The 22922-nt window shown below is 37.8% G+C and overlaps 1 protein-coding gene across 1 annotated transcript in view; it reads left to right on the forward strand.

Moving 5' to 3' along the window:
- LOC121431224 (plexin-A4-like) overlaps nt 1–20712 on the forward strand; it is a 53958-nt gene extending 33246 nt beyond the window's left edge. The window contains exons 23-35 of the mRNA XM_041628734.1: nt 3536–3601; nt 5096–5173; nt 5438–5504; nt 12231–12377; nt 12792–12945; nt 13742–13842; nt 14482–14587; nt 14922–15004; nt 15494–15604; nt 16327–16493; nt 17009–17147; nt 18186–18326; nt 19183–20712. Of these exons, the coding sequence (XP_041484668.1) occupies nt 3536–3601; nt 5096–5173; nt 5438–5504; nt 12231–12377; nt 12792–12945; nt 13742–13842; nt 14482–14587; nt 14922–15004; nt 15494–15604; nt 16327–16493; nt 17009–17147; nt 18186–18326; nt 19183–19269 (1447 nt within the window). The 3' untranslated portion in view covers nt 19270–20712. The remainder of the gene's footprint in view (nt 1–3535; nt 3602–5095; nt 5174–5437; nt 5505–12230; nt 12378–12791; nt 12946–13741; nt 13843–14481; nt 14588–14921; nt 15005–15493; nt 15605–16326; nt 16494–17008; nt 17148–18185; nt 18327–19182) is intronic.
- Nucleotides 20713–22922: the final 2210 nt, after the last annotated feature.

Genomic DNA, 22922 nt, shown 5'->3' on the forward strand with positions numbered 1-22922 from the left:
CCAAGATTATTTTGTGATCGGATATTACCGGGTAGAGAATTCCCAGGGGTGGGGCACTGTAGGAGAAAGACCTATCACCATGCGTCTTACTTCTTAATCTAGGTACTTGAGGAGCCTTTTGGTTAATGATCTTAGTGTTCTTGAGTGGGTGTAAGGAGAAATTAATTTTGAGATATATTGCGTGGCAAGACCCTGGACAGCATTAAATGTTATTAGAATGACTTAAAATGAATTCGTGATTTAATGGGTAACCAGTGAAGTGTTTTTAGTATTGGTGTGATGTTGTGTTTCTTGGATCTGGTGACAAGTCTTCCGGCCAAAATTTGGATTCTTTGGAGCTTTGCTGCATCTTTGTCTGGGATTCTATCCAAGATATTTTACGGCTATCGAGAAGGGAAGACACGAAGGCATGAATGAGTTTCTCAGTCACATTCTTTCTAAGGTATGACCGAATCATCCCAATACGTATCAGAGCAAATGAGGCATTGCGACGAACCATGTTGACGTGACGGCGCATGTTTATATTCTTGTAAAAAGATGACACTAGATCACATACTGAAAGGGATGTAGACTGTAGGATGGACAAGGAAAATGTCTCTAGTTTTTCATTTCCGTGGGGCGGCAAATGCAACCACGGTTCTTGGACATTATAATATGTAAATTATTATGAGTGAATACATGCAACATGTTGCCATCGCTAAATTCTGCTCCTGACCTCAAAATCAAAATAATAATATGCAACATCGTACCATTGACTCGAGTGGAAATTCTGCCATTCACCCCGTGTGTTAAAGACTTCCGCGAACGCGAGCAAGCGTGTACAATGCATGTAACCTCGTTCGTGTTAATTTTTTTTTAATTCGCTGTACATGATATACGTTATATACAGAATCTACGAAGGCAGATAAGATGCCCGGGGGGGGGGGGGCACTCGACCAAAAAAGTAGTGGGGGTGTGCCGCGGGCGAGACAAAAAACGGGGGCCTTGGAGCGGGCTTATTGTAAAAAGGAGGGTCCTCGGAACGGGCTTCGGAACGACAAATGTTTGTGAAAACGGGGGTCCTTGGAACGGATCGCCAGCGTGTGAGTGCGTATGCATCCCTATGGAACGGTCATGCGTGCATGATGCAGCTAGCGCGGCCTCCGCCGGGGGAGCTCTGCGGCCGCTTTTCACCAAAATTGTAGCTTATCAATGCGATCGGATCGGCGTTACTTCTTGATAAGAAGAAAATGCTATGCCTTGGAGCGGCTTTCTTTGTTCTTTTTCTCAACAAGGCAAAAATGCTATGCCTTGGAACGGAAATTTGAGTGTGAAAATGGGGGCCCCCTCCGCGGCACATACCCACTGCATTATATACTGAGTGCCCCCCCCCCCCCCGGATAAGATGTCGTCGTCTTCGTCGTGTTTTGACAGCGAAAATGACGATTTACCAATATCAAATATATGCTACATGCACGTCTTACCCAAGGAAAGAGGGCCAGTAAATTTCTTTCAAATAAAGAGCTAGAACACATTTAGCCTTTGCTGCATTCGTTGGTGTAGACTACCTGGGACTTCGGAATAGAAATAGCTATTCGTGCGATTGACTTGCATGCAGCCCGGCCTGGGGAGCAGTGGGTTAACAGGGGGGGGGGGGCAAGCTGTCCCCCCTGGCGGAGTTCACCGGGAAATAAAAAAAAAAGGAAAAGAAGAAAAGGGGAGAAAGAAAGGGAAAAAAGAGGAAAGGGGGAAAGGGAACTAAGAAAAACATAAAAAGTGAAAACTGGAACTAAGAAAGAAGAACAGTTATAGATTGTCATGAAAAAGTGATTTAAAAAAAAAGAATCGACTCGAGCATGCAAAATCATAAACAAAATCTTGTTTACCGTGGCGTACAGACCTAGAAATAATAGGAAAAGGAAAGAGCGAAGGGTGAAAAATATGTTATCTTCTTTAACATTATGTCAAAATCTAAAATTGTATTTTTGTAATAAAAATGTAAAATTTTTTGCTCACTCGCAATGTTTTTTGTTTTTTTTACCCGATACACCATATCGCCCCTCAAAATCTTGCCTCATGACGCCATTGCCTGCCCCCCCCCCCCCTTTGAGAAGCAAAAAATAATAAAATGTAAAAATGCCATTCAAACAGAGGTGTTCCCCCTCTTTTGAAAGTTACGCGGTACATCTATATTTATTTTGATCCATTCGGATCTTGCTGAAATGCTGGCCGGGCTGGTCTCCCGGGGCCGTGCTGCATGCAAGTCAATCGCAAACTTCTCTGCTGCACGAATAGCTATTTTTATTCTGAAGTCCCAGGTAGTCTACACCAACGAATGCAGCAAAGGCTTAAATTTGTTCTAGCTCTTTACTTGAAAGAAATTTACTGGCCCTCTTTCCTTGGGTAAGACGTGCATGTAGCATATATTTGCTATTGGTAAATCGTCATTTTCGCTGTCAAAACACGACAAAAACGACGACATTTTATCCGCCATCGTAGATTCTACAACGAATAAAAAATAAACGCGAACGAGGTTACATGCATTGTACACGCTTGCGCGCGTTCGCGGAAGTCCTTAACACACGGGTTGAATGGCAGAGTTTCCACTCGATTCAATGGTACAATTTCGCATATTATTATTTCAATTTTGAGGTCAGGAGCAGAATTTAGCGATGGCAACATATTGCATGTATTCACTCATATTTTACATATTATCATGTCCAAGAACCGTGGTTGCATTTGCCGCCCCCGGCCACGGAACGTCACAATTTTAGCGACCATCCCACAGTCTAATGGCAGAATATGGCCATTGACGTCAGAGGGAGAGCCTTCTGAATTCGTCTGAAAGAAGATGAGCCATGAAGCATCTCATTTAGCTGTCATTAAGTTTCAGATGATTGCTTACCATCCAGTTTCGTACTTCCTGGTGGCACATTTCAAGTCTCCCGATACAACATTCTCCCTTTCTGAAGACTTTAAGGAGAGGATAAGTTGTGTAGAAAAATGATGTGCCTGAAATGGTGTCCTGAATTGGCGTAGTTTAGCAGATAAAGAGAATCGGGCCGATTACTGATCCTTGAGGCACGCCCCACAGCAGTTGTGTTGAATCAGAGGTGTTGTCTTGAACGCGCACTTTCTGCTCCCTTCCAGACGAGTAAGATGTTAACCACTGCAATGCCGTACCAGTCACCCCAGTTCTGTACTTCGGTCTAGAAACCAGATTGTCTCGGATAACTATAAATGATAGCATAAATGATAGAATGTGCGTGTGCGGTGATGCATGAATCCCCCCTAAAAAGATAAATAACTAAATAAAATAAATGGATAAATAAATACAAATAGAATTAATAAATAATAAGTAAATAAAATAAAACAAAACAAAATGAATAATATAAACTGTAGATTCCGGACCAGCAAATTTTTACTTGTATGAAAGATCATTTTAAAAATCTCAATAAAAAGTACTGCATGCTCAAGAAATGTCACCATTAATCGGGTACAGCGCCCAACAATTATTACATTCAGATCTACGTTTATTTTTACTTTCTTCATGTAGGGAATTAATTGCATCCCTGTTAGCAATCACGTTCGTCAGTGAATGGAATTCAATTGTCTTTACAGAGTAAGTTCATTTTTTTCTCACTTTTGTTTTCATTTGAGAAAATACTATATACCGTCCTAGTTATAGATAAAGGAACAATTAGTGTTGTCAAAGTGTGAAATAAATCCCAACTTGGGGCTATGTACACTTTTTAACAAACCGTGTCCTTCATAAGATAAGGGAAGAGACAAATAACAAAAGTACCACATATCGAAATTTGCACAAAAATACCAGAAAAAATGGAAGCAAGCCGCATTTTAAAAACTCCCCTAAGATTTCGTTTTTGGTAAAGAATTGCAGAGTTACATAAAATGTATTCTAGATGAAAAGAGATTAACAAATCAAAATGATTCATATACGCTTGTACCCATTACTTTTGGTCCACATCTACGACTACGTGTATAGTCCTTGATGAAGAACAACTGTATTCTCCAAAAACAAAAGATGCAGCACATTTTAAAGAAAATGAAATCTATAAAACAGGCACGCTTGCGTGTAAAAAGAAAATTGGAAGAATATGATCAATGCAAGTTTGAGAAAAGATGGACGAACAATAAGAAAGCTGAGAGTACTTGACTGTCAACTGCGAACAAAATTCGATATGACCCAAAATGATGTACAAAATCCATCTTTCCTGCCCATTCGACACTGAAATCCAACCTAACATCTCTTTTTAGGTTTCAATATAATGGGAAAAATAACTCATCCATGGTATAATCATAAAAATGTTTTGAAACCTGTATTTTATGTCCTGGTATTGAAAAAGCACCTGATATTGCGATGGACTAGATGCAACTGGGAAATTTAAGTTAAACACACTAAAGGGCAAGTCCACCCCGAAAATGTTAAATCGAAGAAGAATAATGCTGAAAATTCAATCACAATCAGATGTAAAATAAGAAAGTTATGACACTTAAAAGTTTTGCTTATATTTCACAAAACAGTGATATGCAAATGATAGAGTTGAAGATGTCACTCACTCACTATTTCTTTTGTTTTTTATTGTTCGAATTTTACAATATATCTATTTTCACAGATTGGACAATAATGCCCCTCTTGGTTGGACCACAAAATGTTCAAACAATGGTAATTCCACATGTTCATGGAGGAATGAAACCTTTCTCATAACAATAAAGAGAAAATGGAAATATTTCATGTAATAAAATACAAAAAAATAGTGAGTGGGTGATCAGTCCCCTCATGTGCATACCGAGCAGGTGCTGATAAAACTGTTTTTGTAAAATTAAGCGAAACTTGAAAATTTCATTACCTTCTTATTTTGCATCCGATTTTGGTGATATGTTCAGTGTTATGCTTGTTTGATTTTTCTTTTTTATTCAAATCAACTTTTTGTTCGGGTTGACTTGTCTTTTAAGTACTGGGGAAGTTTGTGACAACACACACCTTGGTTGCATAGCCAGTGTGACGATTTTAGAAGCATGGGCTAGGGTTCTTGGCATGACTAACTTAATGCTCATATTCATGTTTCATTTGTCCCGTTTAATCAACTTTCAGAGTGATGACCGCTCTTGTTGAAGATGAAATCATGGGGGCATCTGAATCCAGAAGACCAATGGACAAACTATTCACAAAGTAAGAAATTAATCCCTGGGTAGGGTTTGGGGTTATCATTGCCATGCATAAATGTAAAGTAAACAGTGCTTATTAATTTACGTTTAAAGAAAACGAAAGATCGAACCTCAGAATCACAGTCTTATATTAAGCTTTAAGAAAGAGACGTCAACTTATGATACTAGACCATTACATATATAAAGTCTAGCATATCGTTGTCATGCAATTATCTTGAACATACATCTAAACTCTGCATCATCACGATTGTATATCCTCTCATTTAAGAACTGAATCTATCACCGAGAAACTGATCAGCAATTGGTTTTCAATCTGCATGTTCGAGTACCTACAGGTGAGGCCTGTTATTCCCAATTAAAAAAGAAATAAAAATCTTTAAATGTTATTACCCATTTTCTCAGTATCAAATTGTAGTATTAACTTTCAATTTAACTCAAAATCATAGGTGATGGAGAAAAACAGATTTGTGTAGTTATTAAGTCAGCATAAAACATAAATATGTTCCTGCACACAAAATGCACTAGTTTTCGTATTAGATTAACATGGATTAAACTTTTTTTGTTCCATTTTGGTAAACACGTTATACGTATAATAGGACCTTTAGAATTTTGATCGGTGGTATATTGAATGTAGCATTGCGTAATGTTTTTTTTTATTCGTTTAAGAGAGCTTAAAAAACAAAAATACCTTTGAAAACAGGGGCGTAGATAGCGGGGGAGATGGGGGGGATGCATCCCCCCCAGAATTTTAGGTGGGGGGATGGTGTGTACAATCATCCCCCCCAGGTTTCTGTGGGGGAAGAAGCAAAACTATACAGTAATAAAGCAATGAATGCTAGTTAAAATCAATCAATAATAATAGCAGTAATAATCATAACGTACAGCAATGACAAACATGATCAAAATTGGACTTTTATTCAGAGTCAATCATCTTATATGCATTTACAACTTGCAAGTTTTAAGTAATAACAACTGTCTTGCGTCGTCATATACATTTAAGGATCGTTATTCAGAGTTTCACCAAGTACATTTCCTTATAATAATTATGTATTTGCAAAGGAGATAAGTTCAAAATATTTCATTACAGATTTAAGAAAGTGTCGCTTAATCACTCCCTTTCAGAGCAATTGCTTTCATAACACATTAACACTGTTCAAACGAATTAATAAGAAATTACCTATACACATACACTGACCCTTTTCCCTGCTGGCCATGTCCTCAACCCCTACTTTGCAAAGGAAAGGTGAAAATTTTCAGTCTCTAAGGAGCGAATTAGTAAATGAATGATTTTGGAATGAAAGTGCAAATTTTGGATGGCCTCAGTGATATCCGAGGTTTTTTCACTCAATATTCACTCTTTCATATATTCACTCCTTAAAGAGTGAACTATTTCACTATTTTTTCAGAGTACTTTGCGCTTTTCAAAGAAGGTAGAATCATCCAATATATAGACATGCCTTAATTCACGAAGGCAGATTGAATCAATCCATGGATAAGATTAATTTATGGTCTAAGATCACAGAACAAGCCTAACTCGACCCTCAGCGTGTTCATTGTCGGACCTTTGACAAAAAACATAATCATCTCGCGCATTTACGCGATAAAAATTTGACTAATTTCTAGACAAGATTCAATTCAACCTTGTGAATTTCGGTCAATGTAATGACGTGAAATTGTCCAAGCATGTCGCAAGCAAAGCGTTTGAAAACGTCAAAAATTACGACCTTCTTCAAAAGTTGTCAAGAAACTGATGAAGATCGGCCATCAACGTCACAGTTGGAGGACGAACAAAGAACACCAAGTGGGGATGGAGGAGACATGGAGGATGCTCCAGTTGAGAAGACTCCACATGATGGAAATCAAGCAACTGAATCAGAGTGGATGAGTCCAAATCATCCTGCCCCTTCTATTCCGCCAAAGGAAAGGCAGAAGCAGAAAATCTATTTCCAGGAAAAATGGTACAAGATGAACCCTTGGATCCATTACGATCCATCATTGAAAGGAGTACTGTGCTTTACTTGTATGAAAGCAGAAAAACTTGGCCATCTAAAAATGGCAAAGAACAAGGAACCAGCATTTGGGGCTACCGGCTTTGATAACTGGAAAAAGGCAACAGAAAGATTTGAGAGCCACAAAGCCTCTGAGTCACATAGAGTCGCCTTGGCAGTTGCTTCAAAATCACAGCCAGCAATTGACGCACAAATGAGTAGCAATCTGAGAAAGCAACAGGAGGAATCAAGCAAAGCCCTTCTAAAAGTGTTCCAGTGCCTGCGCTGAGGGCCCAGACATATGATGGTGCAGCCAACATGCAGGGACAATACAGGGGGTGTCAAGCTAGAGTGAAAGAACGACAACCGCTCGCATTGCATTTTCATTGTGGATCCCATGTAGCAAATCTCATCATGCAGCATGCAGTTTCGGAGTGTTCCGCTGTTCGAGATGCTATCCAGTGGGTGCATGAGCTGGGTGTTCTTTTCAAGAGATCTGGAAAGTACAAAGTAAGTGACATTACGTTTATATTTAAAACTTCTACTTCAATTTATATTTGCTAATGTATCTTAAATCAATTGAGTCTGTTTTGCGTCTGTGTAGTACTTATAATGATGTGAGCTATTAGGATAAAATTACAAATAAAGAACACATCGATCATGTTGATATACTCATGATAGTCCATTCTTTACTTTTATGAATGATAGACCATTCTTTACTTTTAAACCCATCTAGGCCATCTTTGAGGAGATTGCACAAGAGAGCTCTTCTGATGATCAGCCGATGAAGCCTTCGACAATTTGGCCTTTGTGTCCTACTCGTTGGCTATGTAGGTTAGCTGCCATCCTCTCCGTCAAGGATAACTACAAGGCTGTTCTCGAAAGCCTCAGAGAGATGGCGTCATCGGGTTCTACAGAATCAGCTGCCAAGGCGAATGGCCTCCTCGATCGCTTTGAGAAGGGAGAAACCTACCTCAGCCTTGAGATGGTCACCAAGCCTATAGCAGCTCTAGAGCAACTGAATCGTTCCTGCCAAGCCCGCTCAGCTGTCGTTTCAGGTAAGATACTTACACTGCCGCATTACATTATTGTATATGAAATTACTCATGAATATTCAGCATAGAATGTGGAAGAAGTAAAGTGTCTCTGTTTTGAAACTACTTTTAAGATCATGTTTTAAGAAACTTAGAACTTCGAAATCCATGAGACTTTACGCTCTTGATAAGAGCAATTTTCTCGGATGTTCTCATACAGTTTTAATCATTCTTTAAATTTCGCCCAAATTGTCATTGTGCGGGTATGCTAGAAGCTGTCAGTGTGACAACTAACCACCTGACTGCATGGCGGACAGACGAGGAGTTCCACGTACTGCATGAAAAAGCAGTGTCCAAGGCAGATGAACTTGGATTAGATCCACTTCGCCTCCCAAAGGAAAAGGAATCCTCCTCGACGTTTGACAGGACCAGCAACGGCGTTCAACCCAACAAGTGCAGAACAGTACTACAGGACGCAGTACCTGACCTTTGTCGATGCTGTGGTAGTTCAACTGAACGACAGGTATGATCCTTCCAAGACTGACATGGCTTCGTACAAGAAGCTGGAGGATATGCTTCTCTCTGGGAAAGTAGCGGACGAACGCTTCATCCAGAAATATCCGGAGCTTAAGAAGGACATCTTGGCAGTGCAGCTGGCTATGTTCAAGCAGACGACGGGAGCGTGTAGTTTGCATGAAGCAGAAGTCGCATACCGTAACATGGCGAAGGAAGTACAAAACCTGTTCCCATAAGTTGTTACACTTCTGAAGTTGCTCCTCGTGTGTCCGGTCTCATCAAGTGAATGCGAACGGAGCTTCTCTGCTCTGCGGCGCCTCAAGACATGGCTGAGAAGCACAATGACTCAGCGGAGGCTGAACGCAGTTGCCGTGTGTAACAGCCATCATGACCTGCTCGACAACATATCTGTCCAAAATCTCGCCAAGGAGTTCGCGGCCAGAAGCGAGAAGAGGCGCCAAACATTTGGGCTTTTCTTAACCTAGATTACAAGAGACTTCTGGGACATTAAGCACTTAAGCGTTCATACTTTTGTACTTATACATGTACTGATTATTGAATCGTTCAAGAGAATAGGAACTTAGCAAGTATGTTCCTTTCGAGCGTGTTACCTGATACTGCCATATGAAGCATTAGTATGCCTGTTTTTCCTTCATGTTGGGCATTATAATCCTTTACTGTTAAGGACTGTTTTGCATAACTATATTGGGTGAAAATAAGCGTCTTCCAGTTTCAAGAAGAAGTAAGTCAGGGCGCAATGTATTTTGGAATTACTTATACCAGTGATTTCTGTACGTGCGCAGTCTTCTAGGTTTGAAGGTTATAAACTGTTACATTTCCTTACCTATGTTTTTATCATAATCATCATAACAAGGTACATAATAAGAAATGAATCGAAATTATAACAAGTTACTATCTATACAGTTTACTTCCGACAACCCGGTGAGCTTTATTTCATTTCCAATCAAGCCTTTGTAATCATGGTGATTTTAAACAGAGTGTGCTTATCATTTTAGTGTCCGCATATCTGCACGTGGATAAGAAATATAATGTTGAGCTTTTTTATTTTACCCCTATTACTATAATTGTAATTGATATTTTTTTAGTTATTTGGCTGTTTATTTGTTTAATCCTTTAGTTGTTGATTCATTCGTTTGATCATTAACAATATCGCTACTTTTAAAAGAGTATACTATTATACTAGTAAAATAAGGAATACTGGTTATTCTAGATCATGTTTAGCAGGACTGTCATGACCAAGATGATAACTAGACATCCGACAAATGACATTTCTCTTATGATCATCTTTACTCATTGTCATTAATTAAACAAAAGATTACTGCCATGAAAAATATGCAAGGAAGTTTGTTTATTACTGGATGCCCTGTTTATTGCTGAAAGCAAAGTGATTAAAAGACAAACGAGATAATCCATGAGGCAGATCGTGTTATTTTGATATCTTTGACTCGTCTGCTTTGGCCCATGATATTTTGTTTTTATCGAGTACGTTATCTCCTTCATTCTTTATATTTATATATATATATATATATATATATATACATATATAATATATATATTGTGACGGAACCGCTCGGCGGCGGCGTGGGTTCGGTCCGCCGGCAGCTCGCTCTTGTCAGGATGCCTGCCGCCGGCGGGTGCGTCGCCACGTCGATTTCCAAACTCTAAGTCGTGGATCCGTTTGGCAGAGATATACTGCCGCAGTTGACACTTGCACACGCCTCGATCCTGTCAGTACCACCACCAGGCAACCTCCAGACGGCTACACTCTTTGTTATCAGCTCCAACAGCTCACCCGACCATATGCATCTGATTCCTGTAGTTAAGCTCCTACGACCATATGCATCTGATTCCTGTAGTTAAGCTCTCTCGACCATAGGTATGGGTTTCTCTGTAGTTAAACTCCTACGACCATACCCATGGACTCTGTTAATTTCATCCGTCGTCTGCTTACGACCAGCTACTACGTCTGTTCAGTACAGCAACCACGTCTGCTCCGTACTGCAACCACGTCTGAATTCCGTACTGCAACCACGTCTGTTCAGTACCACGACCACGTCTGAGTCCGTACTGCAACCACCGACATCTGTTCAGTACTGCAACCACGTCTGTTCAGTACCACGACCACGTCTGAGTCCGTACTGCAACCACTGACATCTGTTCAGTACTGCAACCACATCTGTTCAGTACCACGACCACGTCTGAGTCCGTACTGCAACCACTGACATCTGTTCAGTACTGCAACCACGTCTGTTCAGTACCACGACCACGTCTGAGTCCGTACTGCAACCACTGACATCTGTTCAGTACTGCAACCAAGCACGTCTGATTCCGTACTGCAACCACGTCTGTTCAGTACCGCAACCACGTCTGTTACCGTACTGCAACCAGCGACCTCTGTTCAGTACCGGAACGACGTCTGGTTCTTCGACCATATGTATGGGTCCTTCTGCAGTCAGGCTCCCACGACCACACCCATTGGCTCTGCTCTACTTGTAGTTTTCCCCGTTGTCTGCTCCGGACCTCCGACCGTCTGCTTTCAGACCAGCAACCATCCGCTTCAGACCAACCCGTCTGCTCCAGACTCCGAACCGTCCGCCTCCAGACCAACCAGACTACCAAAAGAGCAAGCCCTGGTATAGTCTCTTGCTGGCGTGCAAAAGACCCAACATACAAGGAAATCTAACCACAGTCGTCGCCTAGGGTTCTAGGTTTCCCCGTGGAAAGACATGCGAACGATCATATAAATCATTTCGATCGCATCCACCAACTTTATTTATTGGATAGCGAATCCAAATCGATCTGCATACTTTACGTGCAATGCACCCCGTGGGCGCCGTATTTCAACAGATCATCGGCAAAGCCTCACGAGTACACCAACTTACTGTACTTATGCATTAATTATACAATATCTGTTATAGTTAACCTCTGTTACAATCTTAAAACAGCTATAACTTTGGTCTCCAAAACCGGATATGCATGAATAACATATCAAATTAAAGCTTTCATTTAGATCAAGCTAGTGATAACCATAATAATCAGTTAAGCATCTCCAGAAAATTGTTATTCCACAAAAACGGTTCAAAACATGCATAACTTTCAATGTCTTATCTACGTCATTATTAGTGTAGAAACATGCATGTAATATCACCAGCTACGACAAAATCATAAATCAACCAAATATAATTTCCTAACACGAAATAAAACCCATTTCGTGACAATATATATATATATATATATATATATATATATATATTATATATATATATATATATATATATATATATATATAAAGTATGACCCAGCTAGGGATCATCCCCCCAGGTCTAAGGACCTGTCTACGCCACTGTTTGAAAATATGTGTCATGGCTATTGAATGGAATTAATCACTAGCTTCAAGCGTAATTAGAAGGTAGTGTATAATGTACACCATTACACTTTTAATGTTGAACTCGCTCAAGCACAATTCGTTCTATTTACTTTCTCGTTTCATATACTACTTCAGGTATATGGACTCTATTCACTATTCATGATGTACCAAGCAATGAAAACCCAAGCAGAGAAAGGTCCTATAGATGCCGTGACAGGGGCTGCGTACTACACACTGGAGTCTGGAAAACTCATAGATGAAGAGATCGACTTTCATTCTCTTGTACGTTGACGGAAATTATGATATAGAAGATGGGACTGGTCGCAAACTTCCCCGTTAAATGAAACCACTCAAGTCGTAGAATATACTTCGGACCGTATTGGTAGATCATGAGGGGTGTCATTTTATATAAACGACTTTATTTAGATGGAGGCCGTCGTCTGAAATGAAAAAAAATCTTTGATCTCATTGTTGGTTTAAAAAGTCTATACGTCCATATAATAAAAAAATGAACTATATGAACGAATATTCACATCATATACTTTATCATAATAATGTTTTTTTTTTGCTCAAGTACTTTGCATAAATGTACAGATAACAAAAAAAACTCAGGTTATACCTTTGCAATGAAAATGCAGAACTCTACAAACCTCTCAATTATTTGCTTTACTTTCGTTCACATTCCTCTTGATATAGAACATCGATGTTGTTGATGAAGACGGCCATGCTTTTGTTCGAGTAAACGTTTTGGATGTTGATACCGTGAAGCAGGCCAAACAGAAGATCCTAGATTGCCTTTGGATGAAGAGTTTCTGCCTGCTACCGAGGGATGTTGATGCAGTTGACCTCGGTAAGAGTAATTATACTATAGGGCAATCAGAATAGGTGTTGAATTTAAGCTCCATAAGACTTCTTCTAATACTAATGTAAATTCTGACGCTTAGGTAAATTATTTCATGATGCTGAAAATGAATATGTATGTACAATTCATAGAGGAGAAGAAAAACCCCAGTGGTGATACCTTGAAAGATCAACAAAGATGTGTTGGAGCCGAGCATTTGAGGACTGGATTGATCAACTCGGAAAAAGACGCAATAAACCGACTACCAGAACAAAATGGACAGGTGCAGCTGAAGCAATATTGAGTAATGGAGTGTGACGTCAGTTGCAATGGTGTCATGACAGGCTGGTTCTAAACAGAGTCACAGCTGACGATCGTATGTACATGACTTTGGCTCGTCTGAAAAAAAAATGTTGCAATTGATTAAATTCCGATAGCAGCCATTTTCTCCTATGAGAAACACACGCTTTCATTCAGCGGATTAATTTGTATAGAACCAGGCCACCAAACACCATGGCAACTGACGTCATCGCTTCGGTACCCTATTCATGATGTGTTTAATGGGGGAGGTGTTGGTTTTCTTGACACAAATTTCATGGTACCTGTAGGGCCGTAATATTAATCAAATTAAATTGAATTTGGATATTAGGGATTTCATGTAGGCGTTTTTACTGCCAGTATTTAAAAAAAAACAGTAGTATATTCAATAATGCCTGATTCACAACGAAATGGATTATCATTCTGCCGATAAGATCAATACTTCACGTTTCATATTCAGTTATACGCTCATATACATTTTTTTCAGTTTGGATCGAATCCCCTGAAAGTTACACGTTGCTTCAGGATGTGGACGACATGTCTGAGACACAATGCAAGGTCATGTTCAATACGCTGAAGAGCTATGGGGTTCGTAATTTTTTCTTTTACCTTATTTTGTGATATTTATTATAAATCCAGTGGTTTATACTCACATCATAAGAAAGATGCTCACTCATTTAAGCAATTACAAACCTGTAATCACTGTAAGACAGCAATAAAAGTAAGTATGGAGTAAGAATGAGTCAAGTAAACTTCAATTATGAGGCATTCTGACGGAATAATTGGATTATTCACATCTACTGACGCACGGGTGTTATAATCACACACACGCACACACACACACAAGCGTTATGCACATGAAAATGTATTGACATGGTGCATGGTTGTCAATTATGGGCTTGATAAAAATCTGCTAATTAATTTCCAAAGCCAAAAGGGGCAAGAGTTTGTAGATTTGTTTTCAAAGCCAGATCTTCTCACGACGTGTACTCGTTTGCCAACATGTACCTTTTATATCCAAAAGATACTGGTCTTTTTTTACTTTACCCCCTACTATTTTCTTCTGTATTCCTGCAATAAAACTTCAGTGTCCCCAGGAAGATACGCAACGTTGCTGTTTTGTTTTCAGTTTGTGTGCATTAGATTGATATCTTTTGGGGGTAACGGTCTACTGAGAGAGGTTTAGTATTGATACATCGAATTTCAACTTTGCATTTTATTCATTAGATTAGGAACGGATCTCGTGTTGCACTGGTAGGTAAGAACCAGCTACCGAAAGCACCTGTCAATGGCTACCAAGCTCTTTATGTCAAAGAATTATCTTCGAACACATGTAAGCTAATTTATCTGAATATTTTAAAATGTAGCTATCATGACTTTTGCTCAAAAAAACAAAATGCCTTCCTTAAACCCCAGTGAATCTTCCCAGGGTGAAGAAACAGACCTTCAAATTTCTAGTCCAGAATGATTTACATAATGATATAGCGAGAAAGTCGTCAAACATGACATATACCAATACTCATTGCCGGTAAATGGCGAACTCCGTATGACTAATTTCAAGAACAGAGAATTCGATTTTTTTTGCACTGTTTGTTATCGTCATCTGTTGAAAAAAAAACTTTTGAATTCTTATAAATAGTAATAAAAGTTTCCTTCTCCTCCCTCAGATGAATCATTGATACCTGTATCAGATGAGGCGAATCTTACATCAGGACCATCTCAACTGGCTTTGAATGCTGTCCATTTGAAGGTTTCTAGCTAGAATTGTGACATTCGTATGGCTTTGCGTTATTTTATCGTGTTGTTGATAAAATTCCTCTTTTTTTAAAATCGTACTTATATCAACAGTTGTGTTATGTTTCATCACAGGAGCATAAATCCATGGGGGGGGGGGCAAATGTAAATTAGGAATGTCGAAAATTACAACATTTTACAGAAGAAGCTTGCCCCCAAAATGAAAGTTCGATAGAAGGCATATTTTTTCCAAGTTTAATAGCTTATCATGCTTGAAAATAATTTCAATTATTGACATATTTCATTTTTATTTTGCATTGCTTATTATAATTTTCAAGTGGTAAACAATATTGTTTGGGGAAGGGCAAATCGATATTCCACGAACCATTCCAAGATCCACTCTGCCTGACCTTTCAACCTATATCTACAAATATATGTATGCAGGCTGCAATTTATTGAATGCGTAGATAAAGTATGTTTTCTGTTGACTGTTTAAATCGCCCAGATTGATGCTGAAGGTCAAACAAGGAAAGCAGTCAACCTGCCTGATAACATTAAAAGAAAGAGAGCAGAGCTTGATCGAAATCTTGCTATCCCACACATGCTTAAAATGAAAGTAAGTTATTGTATCTCCGATGCAAAGGTAATGGAGTCAGTGTCTCCTACTGAAAATAACACAGTGTTCAAGTGTGTTCACAGTGTGGAACACAATGTCAAATCACCTCTACACTGCTAAACTTGATTACTGCAAGAGCGTGATTCACATACATGTAGTCGACCAAAGGAACACGCTATTAACAGTCAAGTTTCAAATGTTCACAGTTTGAAAATACATGTATATTCACACTCAGTGAATCGGGGTGTTTTAACAGTGGGAATAATTATTCACACCGTCAACTTTGTTACCTTACCATGATCTGTACGACACTGTTCTTTCCAGCATGACTGTGAGGACACGAAGGGAATATAAATGGAAATGATATGATTGACCATTGCTAATATTCACATTCAATTTTCAAATTCTAATAAGTAATTGCTCAGTATGATTATATGTGATAATGAAACTCTTACAGTCTTTGGTGACATGTAATTTCTCATGTGGGCACCGGTTCAAAGAATTATGACTCTGGTCTAATCATTACCGTCAGGTATCGTATCATCATAATGATTGTAAAGCATTACTGTTATTGTATTTATTAACATTGTATCATTTGCATTCTCATCAGTATTACCATTTCCATGACGATCGTCATTACTATAACTATGATAATCATTTTTGGATCATCATAAAATCGCGTTTGAATGTTGTGATATCGGTTCAATATCGTTGATTTGCAGGCATCAATAGGTCCATACGTAGATGGAGTCTTTGAGGTTATGTTCAAGAAACCATCCCGGATCCCTCTACCTGTAAAGCATCTCTTTGACACGTTTGATGACCTTGCCGTCAAGTACGCCGATGGGAAATCGTCCAAGGAATGTGCGCAAAATTGGAAGATGAATTGGTGAGCCAAGTTCTAGTATTATTTTTTTTATTACATTGGATATGATTTTGAAGTACACGTAAATAAAACATCTAAATACTTCGGTATCCAGACCCAGACACACTTATCATAGCAACCTATTCTTGATTTTTTAGGGTTTTAAATCTAACCACGGAATAATGCTTTAAACGCAAACCAACCCATTATTAAATGACATTTATTTTGTCTTGTTTTAGTCCAAGAAGTCCAGGTCTTCTTTTGGTTGTCCATCCAGGATCTGAATTATCAACAATTATTTGTGTTCCTTTACATCTTTTACATCACACGATTTTGTTTAGGTTTTATTTTTCTCCACCTCATCATTTTACATTGTTGAAGCAACATAATTACGAAATTAAAGCTTGACGCGAAAACCCTGTCAAAAGGTAACATACTGTACATTTTGTTATACGGAGGCAGCTCTTCCCCGAAAATGCCAGAATATATTATTTTTGTTTTACATCTCGGCGTTTACCCTCATTTACTATCTTGCGTAGCTTGTCTCGCTTCTGGTGTCAAGTACTCATCAACCTACCATCTTTGTTTGATATGCCAAGATCAGAAACGGCTGATCGGTGTGTCATCGCTGTTGCTGAAGCCATTACAGATGCAGCTAGTACCACCGCGCTGTCACAGGTAAATATACCCATCACACAATTAGTCTTCCAGAAAGTATGTTTGATACCAAGTTGTCTATTCATTTTCGTTTTCTCCTTTATTCAAACAATCCACATTAAGAAAAAATGATCAATATCTGCACTTTCAGTTAAAGGGGCGGTCCGGGCTGAAAATATTATTATTGTATAATAATCTTAATACATAGAGTAGAATTCACTGAGCAAAATGCTACAAAGTTCATCAAATCGGATAACAAAATAAAGTTATTGAATTTTAAAGTTTAGCAATATTTTGTGAAAAAAGTCGTCATGAATATTCATTTGATGGGCTAATGATGTCACATCTCCACTTTCCGTTTTCTTGTTATTACATAAAATCATATTTTTTTATTATTTCATTCTTGTGTGAATAATATGTCTCCCTTATAATGAAATAAGTTGCAGCAATAAATATCTAACGCACTAAATCAGTTGCCGATCCAATTTTTATAGTTCTTAGAGGAAAGAATTGAATAAACCTAATTTCATGTAATAAAATACAAAAGAACAAGTGGAGATGTGACACCATCAGCCCACTTATTGAATATTCATGACGACTGTTTTCACAAAATATTGGTAAACTTTAAAATTCAATAACTTTGTTCTTTGTTATCCAATTTTGATGAAATTTTCGGTATTTTGCTCAGTGAATTGTACTCTATTAAATATACATACTTTCAGCCCAACCATCCCTTTAATTCCCAGTGTTCTGCATAATTGTCATGTGAAAATATGCAAAACTTTACGCTGTTGCTCAGCATCCGTTTTTGACGAAACGTTCAGCGTTCTACTTGTGTTATCTCTGTGCAGTTATCAAAAATCCACTTGCTCTTGCGTTTTGGGATATCTCCTTGATGGATATTCAGGTGGGGCTATCAAAAATGTAATCACTGGAAACGAAAAAAATTCACCTCAACTGAAAGCAAAGGGGCTTATTGGGAAATGCCTAAACTCAAACCAAACATTTACGTTCATTCGTTGTTGTTTTTCGTTATGTATGGTCCGCTAATACCATCAGAGTGAATCAAATCATCTACCCTACTACAATGAACATCCGCTTCAGCGACAGATGATGTCTGACTACTGCTCTGTGATATCAAGCCAACCAAAGGTCAAGTCAAGACTCAAGTTAACAAGAGCCTGTTCCTCCATCACAAAGGTAAGTTGATTAAAGAATACTTTCATTGTTATTCTTGTTCAGGAGAGGATGGGGTCTCAGCAAAATTGTTGTACCCACGTGCATATTCAGGTTTTTAGAACAACTCTTTAAAATTACAGTCTACACTCTTAAAACAAATCAGTCAAATTGACTAGACCAGTAGTCAGCTGGGAGCAACTGATATGGCAATCACTGATATTCACATTTCTGACATATATTCTAGTCAGAAATAACTCTGTTCTAGTAAAATTTGACAAGAAAATAGTCAAATATGACTAGAATAACAGTTGCACCCAGCTGACGTCCTATTAACTAGTCAGTTTTGATTTGTTTTAGAGTGTAAATTTTTTACACTCTTTTTATTGACAACTGTGCATCTCGGGTAAAACATTTCTTTATTAAAAAGAAAATGCTAAGGGTGATTTGGTCAACCAAAAACATGCCTACATTGGTCCCTTATCCCAGAGCAATGGCTTGGTTAACCCTTGTTTATAGCGCTCATGCATGGAGTGAAATTTGCAACCACGTTCATCACGAGTAAATAGTTCAATCATGGGGTGAAAATTGTTCAAAATTAACTATTTTGTGTAAGGCTACCAACGATGATATGAGAATTCAACAATTTCAATGGATCATTCGGTACATTACCATTTTTATTCTTAATCCACACATGTCATGTCAGAAACGATCGATTAAATTCTATTTAAGAAGGATGTAGGATTAAATCAATCGTTTCTGACATGACATGTGTGAATAAAGAATCCTGTCGCGTCTGGAGTAACCCCTTGATTTAACACAATGTTTCTATTTTGTTCCTAATTTTTCATTTCCCCCTTTCATTTAATCATCATTATAGGAATTCAAAGGTCATTTTAGTCACCTTTCGAATTTACTGCACCTTTACAACCTCACCAAGGATGAAGTAGAGGGCCTCTTGAAATAAAGTGCGTGGGAAAACCTTAATGCCACGGTGACCCTTCAAGTAATATTTCATAAAAGGCGCCAATTAAATTAACATCCGTGATCGGCGCCAGTATGTGGACGGTGGTAATGGGAGGACCCTATGAATACTTCCGTTGCGAAATAAGTGTAGTATAACTGGGACGACCCAATCATACTATCTGTATTTTTCATGTTCAAGCTTTCCTTGGTCTTAGTTACCAAAATTTTAATTCACTACTTGACAAAAAAAATAACCCTTATAGGCCATACGATTTAGATTAATACATACCATTGACAAAAAATGTGTATTCTTCCAGTTTCTGTCTCGGGATTAACAATGAAATTTATTTTTTCTCTCTACTAATGTCATAAAAAATCATTGGGAACTTCTCCATGGCATGGAATTATTTCGGAATAGTGGGTAGCTTAAAGGATTACAAGATAAAAGATCGGTTTTGTTTATTAATTGATAAATGACTAGTACCGAGCAAGACATTTGATAATATTCATTCATGCCATTTGTTGTTTGACTAGTGTAGATTGTGTTTGTGGATTCTCATAAAATCTGGAAACTATTTACTTGCACAAACAGTTACTTATTTAAGAGTACAGTAAATACGATAGATGAGATTCCATATCAATGAAAATAATGGAAATAAAGAAAATGAGCTATGATATCGTGATCTTGCACAACACATAATGCAAAACATATATTCCATCAATCATGTATCTAACATCCGATTTGTGTATATACTTTTTAATCTTTATAATATAGATATGTTTATGCAATTTGATTCTGACGATTAATCAAACGTGACCCTAAAATCCATAACACCTTAAAAAGAGTGCATGTATATTTCATTTGTAATTAAGTCCCATTGGGAATAAATTCTTCAAATTATGATTTTGGTACCAGTTAACACTATAACCGTTTGTATCATTAACTATTGATTTGATGGTGAAAAAATCTTGGTGTATCATGATATGTTTTATATAAGGAAATGATATTAGTAATATTATATTTTAATATGCATGGGTGTTATTATATCCTGTAGCGTTCTCTCTTTCTTGCAGCTTAAAATATGGAAATGGGTAGAAACACGGAATATTACATGGTAAATATAAGTTAATACTATAATAATCCAGAACATAAGATGTGTGTATGTTATAGATGTCCGCAATGGTGTATGTTAGAGTCAACTTGGTCAATTACATTTTGAGATTTTGTAGATCTTAAAATAACAATGTAGCGTTCTCTCTTTTAACAGAGAGAAAATGAAAATGAAAATGGGTAGTAAAACTAACGCAGAGTGATAAAATGGTAAGGTGGTCTTTAGTTGATACTTTGATAAATCAGAATTTAAGATTGGTATATTTTTATTATAAATATCCTTAATGATGTATGTTCGAGTCAATGAATTATGTTATGCATGTCTTAAAATAAGTGTACCTATATGATTATTCATTATTTCATACACATCACAAAAAAATTGCCCGTTTTTGATAAGGCTTTCTCTTGCTAGCCTGCAAACTCCGTCGGACCGTCGCTGTAGCTGTCGTAGCTGGCGTTATACATGTAGCTGATGCAGCACGACGGAGTGTATATATTTTATAATAAAGCTTATCATGCTAAAATCTTCGCGTGGATTGTGGTCTAGCCACCCCTTGTCTCACTTAAATCATCCTAAACACATTAACAAAACATGGATGTTTATTTTTACAAACAGATAAGTCTATTATAGCCAATAAAATGGGCTCTATTTGACTTCATATTTAAATCTGTATATTGTACGGAACTGACCTCACCATGGCAGATAAAGAAGAAAAAGATTTCACAGAAAAAAATAATTGTTTAACAAAGACTAATTATCGTTTTTATTATAAGAGACATACTTTTTGTATTTTCATTTTATGCAAAAATTATATTGGGTAACCTCATTATCAACTTGGTGATTATTAAAATGGCAATGATTTGAATATATTTTTATGGTAAAGATGCTGATTTATCCATTTTTATTTTTGTTATTAATAAAACATAAACAAAGAGATAGCTTGAAAGTGAATATTAAATTGAAAATTGTAATAAAAGTGGGTATAACAGGTGTATGCAAGGGTGCATGAGACTGCGGGTGAAGGTGTTAATATGTGCCCGTGTGAGCATGTGAAAATGAGGACTATGACGGGCCGTTCATGCCATAAGCCGTCATTCATTCAGTCACTTGATTGAGTGAATGCTTTGTACGTATTATACCACCACTCACTCGTAATAGTGGATGATTGTACAGTTTTATCCAATCAGAGAGCCTGAATTGTTTTGAGGCCCCCTAACTGATGTAGTTGTACATTGACTCGAGTGGATGTACATTCACTCGAGTTGTTGTACATCCACTCGAATGGATGTACAACCACTTCAGTGAATGGGGACTTGATAACGATTTTTAGTTATCTGATTGGATAAAACTATTCAATCAATCACTCTCTCTAGTGAGTGATGGTAAAATATGTAGTTTCATTCACTCACTCGACATGCTGGAGTGAATGAATGACGGATTATGGCATGATTATGTCATATCACCCTTATGAATTCCTCAATTGACATGAGGGCAAACAGAATAACAAGGGTCGTACCAGAACGTCCCCTGCACGCGATCCCATTTTAACCGTCCAAAATTATACGCTCTTTTGTAGAAGAGCAGAGTTGCGCTCGATTCGAAAGATAAACACAACAATGCGATCGGTTTAATAGTTAAGTTTCATAATGATCTTTAATGTAAGAGATTCATACTAACTTAAAGGTTGTTGATATGACATGTATCAAATGCACAAAAGTAGGTCTTGGTATTAAATGTAGGGTGACAAAATCTTAATTCGAACAAAGTCCTTGACTCCCACCATAAACGTGAATGACTGTTTTGGCGTGTTTGTTGTGGGGCATAAGTGTGTTTTTTCATGTTGTCATAAAAATAGAGGGAGAAAGACACAGCAAGAGAGACAGATCAGGGGAGATAAGGGGGGGGGGGGTAGAAAGCAATACACACCGAGAAATGTTTGCACCCGGTTTAAGGAAACACTTTAGCCAACTTTTTGGGGTGTAATCTTGCTCCTTAAGTTGAAAAGGGTGAAAATGATTTTTTTTTTATTATTTTCACCAATAAAATTTCGTCGGCACCCTTAAAGGTGCAAATTTTAACATTTAAGATGCATGGTACTTGAGGTTAAAAAAAAAAAAAAATTTATCTTTATTACACGGTTCTACTAAGAATCACAGTTGGCTTATCTAGGCTTAATGCACCTTAAAGATGCACACATAAGCGTAATTGCAATCATGGGTACCCTTTGGCTTGCTGCTATACAACTTCAATAGTACAAATTCAAACCTCTATTTCTTATAGTGTGTAGACAGAGAAAGCAGAGAGCCATCAAGGAGTCAGCCTAAAAGCAAGTATGAGAGGAAGTGCACGAGAAAATGACGTTGCAGAGAGGGTACGGGGTAACTACAGCGAAGGAAGTGAGTTGACATGTTAGATGAGACAAACATTTAACATGTTGACTACTGAGTTAAAAAGAGTATGTGTAGTTTTCACTGGGTCCGCTTTTTTCCAGTAGTAAAATGATTAATCATTTTCTACCTGAACGGTTGGCTAACCCTCACAT

Source organism: Lytechinus variegatus, chromosome 17 (assembly GCF_018143015.1).
Source record: "Lytechinus variegatus isolate NC3 chromosome 17, Lvar_3.0, whole genome shotgun sequence".
Classification (NCBI taxonomy): Eukaryota; Metazoa; Echinodermata; class Echinoidea; order Temnopleuroida; family Toxopneustidae; genus Lytechinus; species Lytechinus variegatus.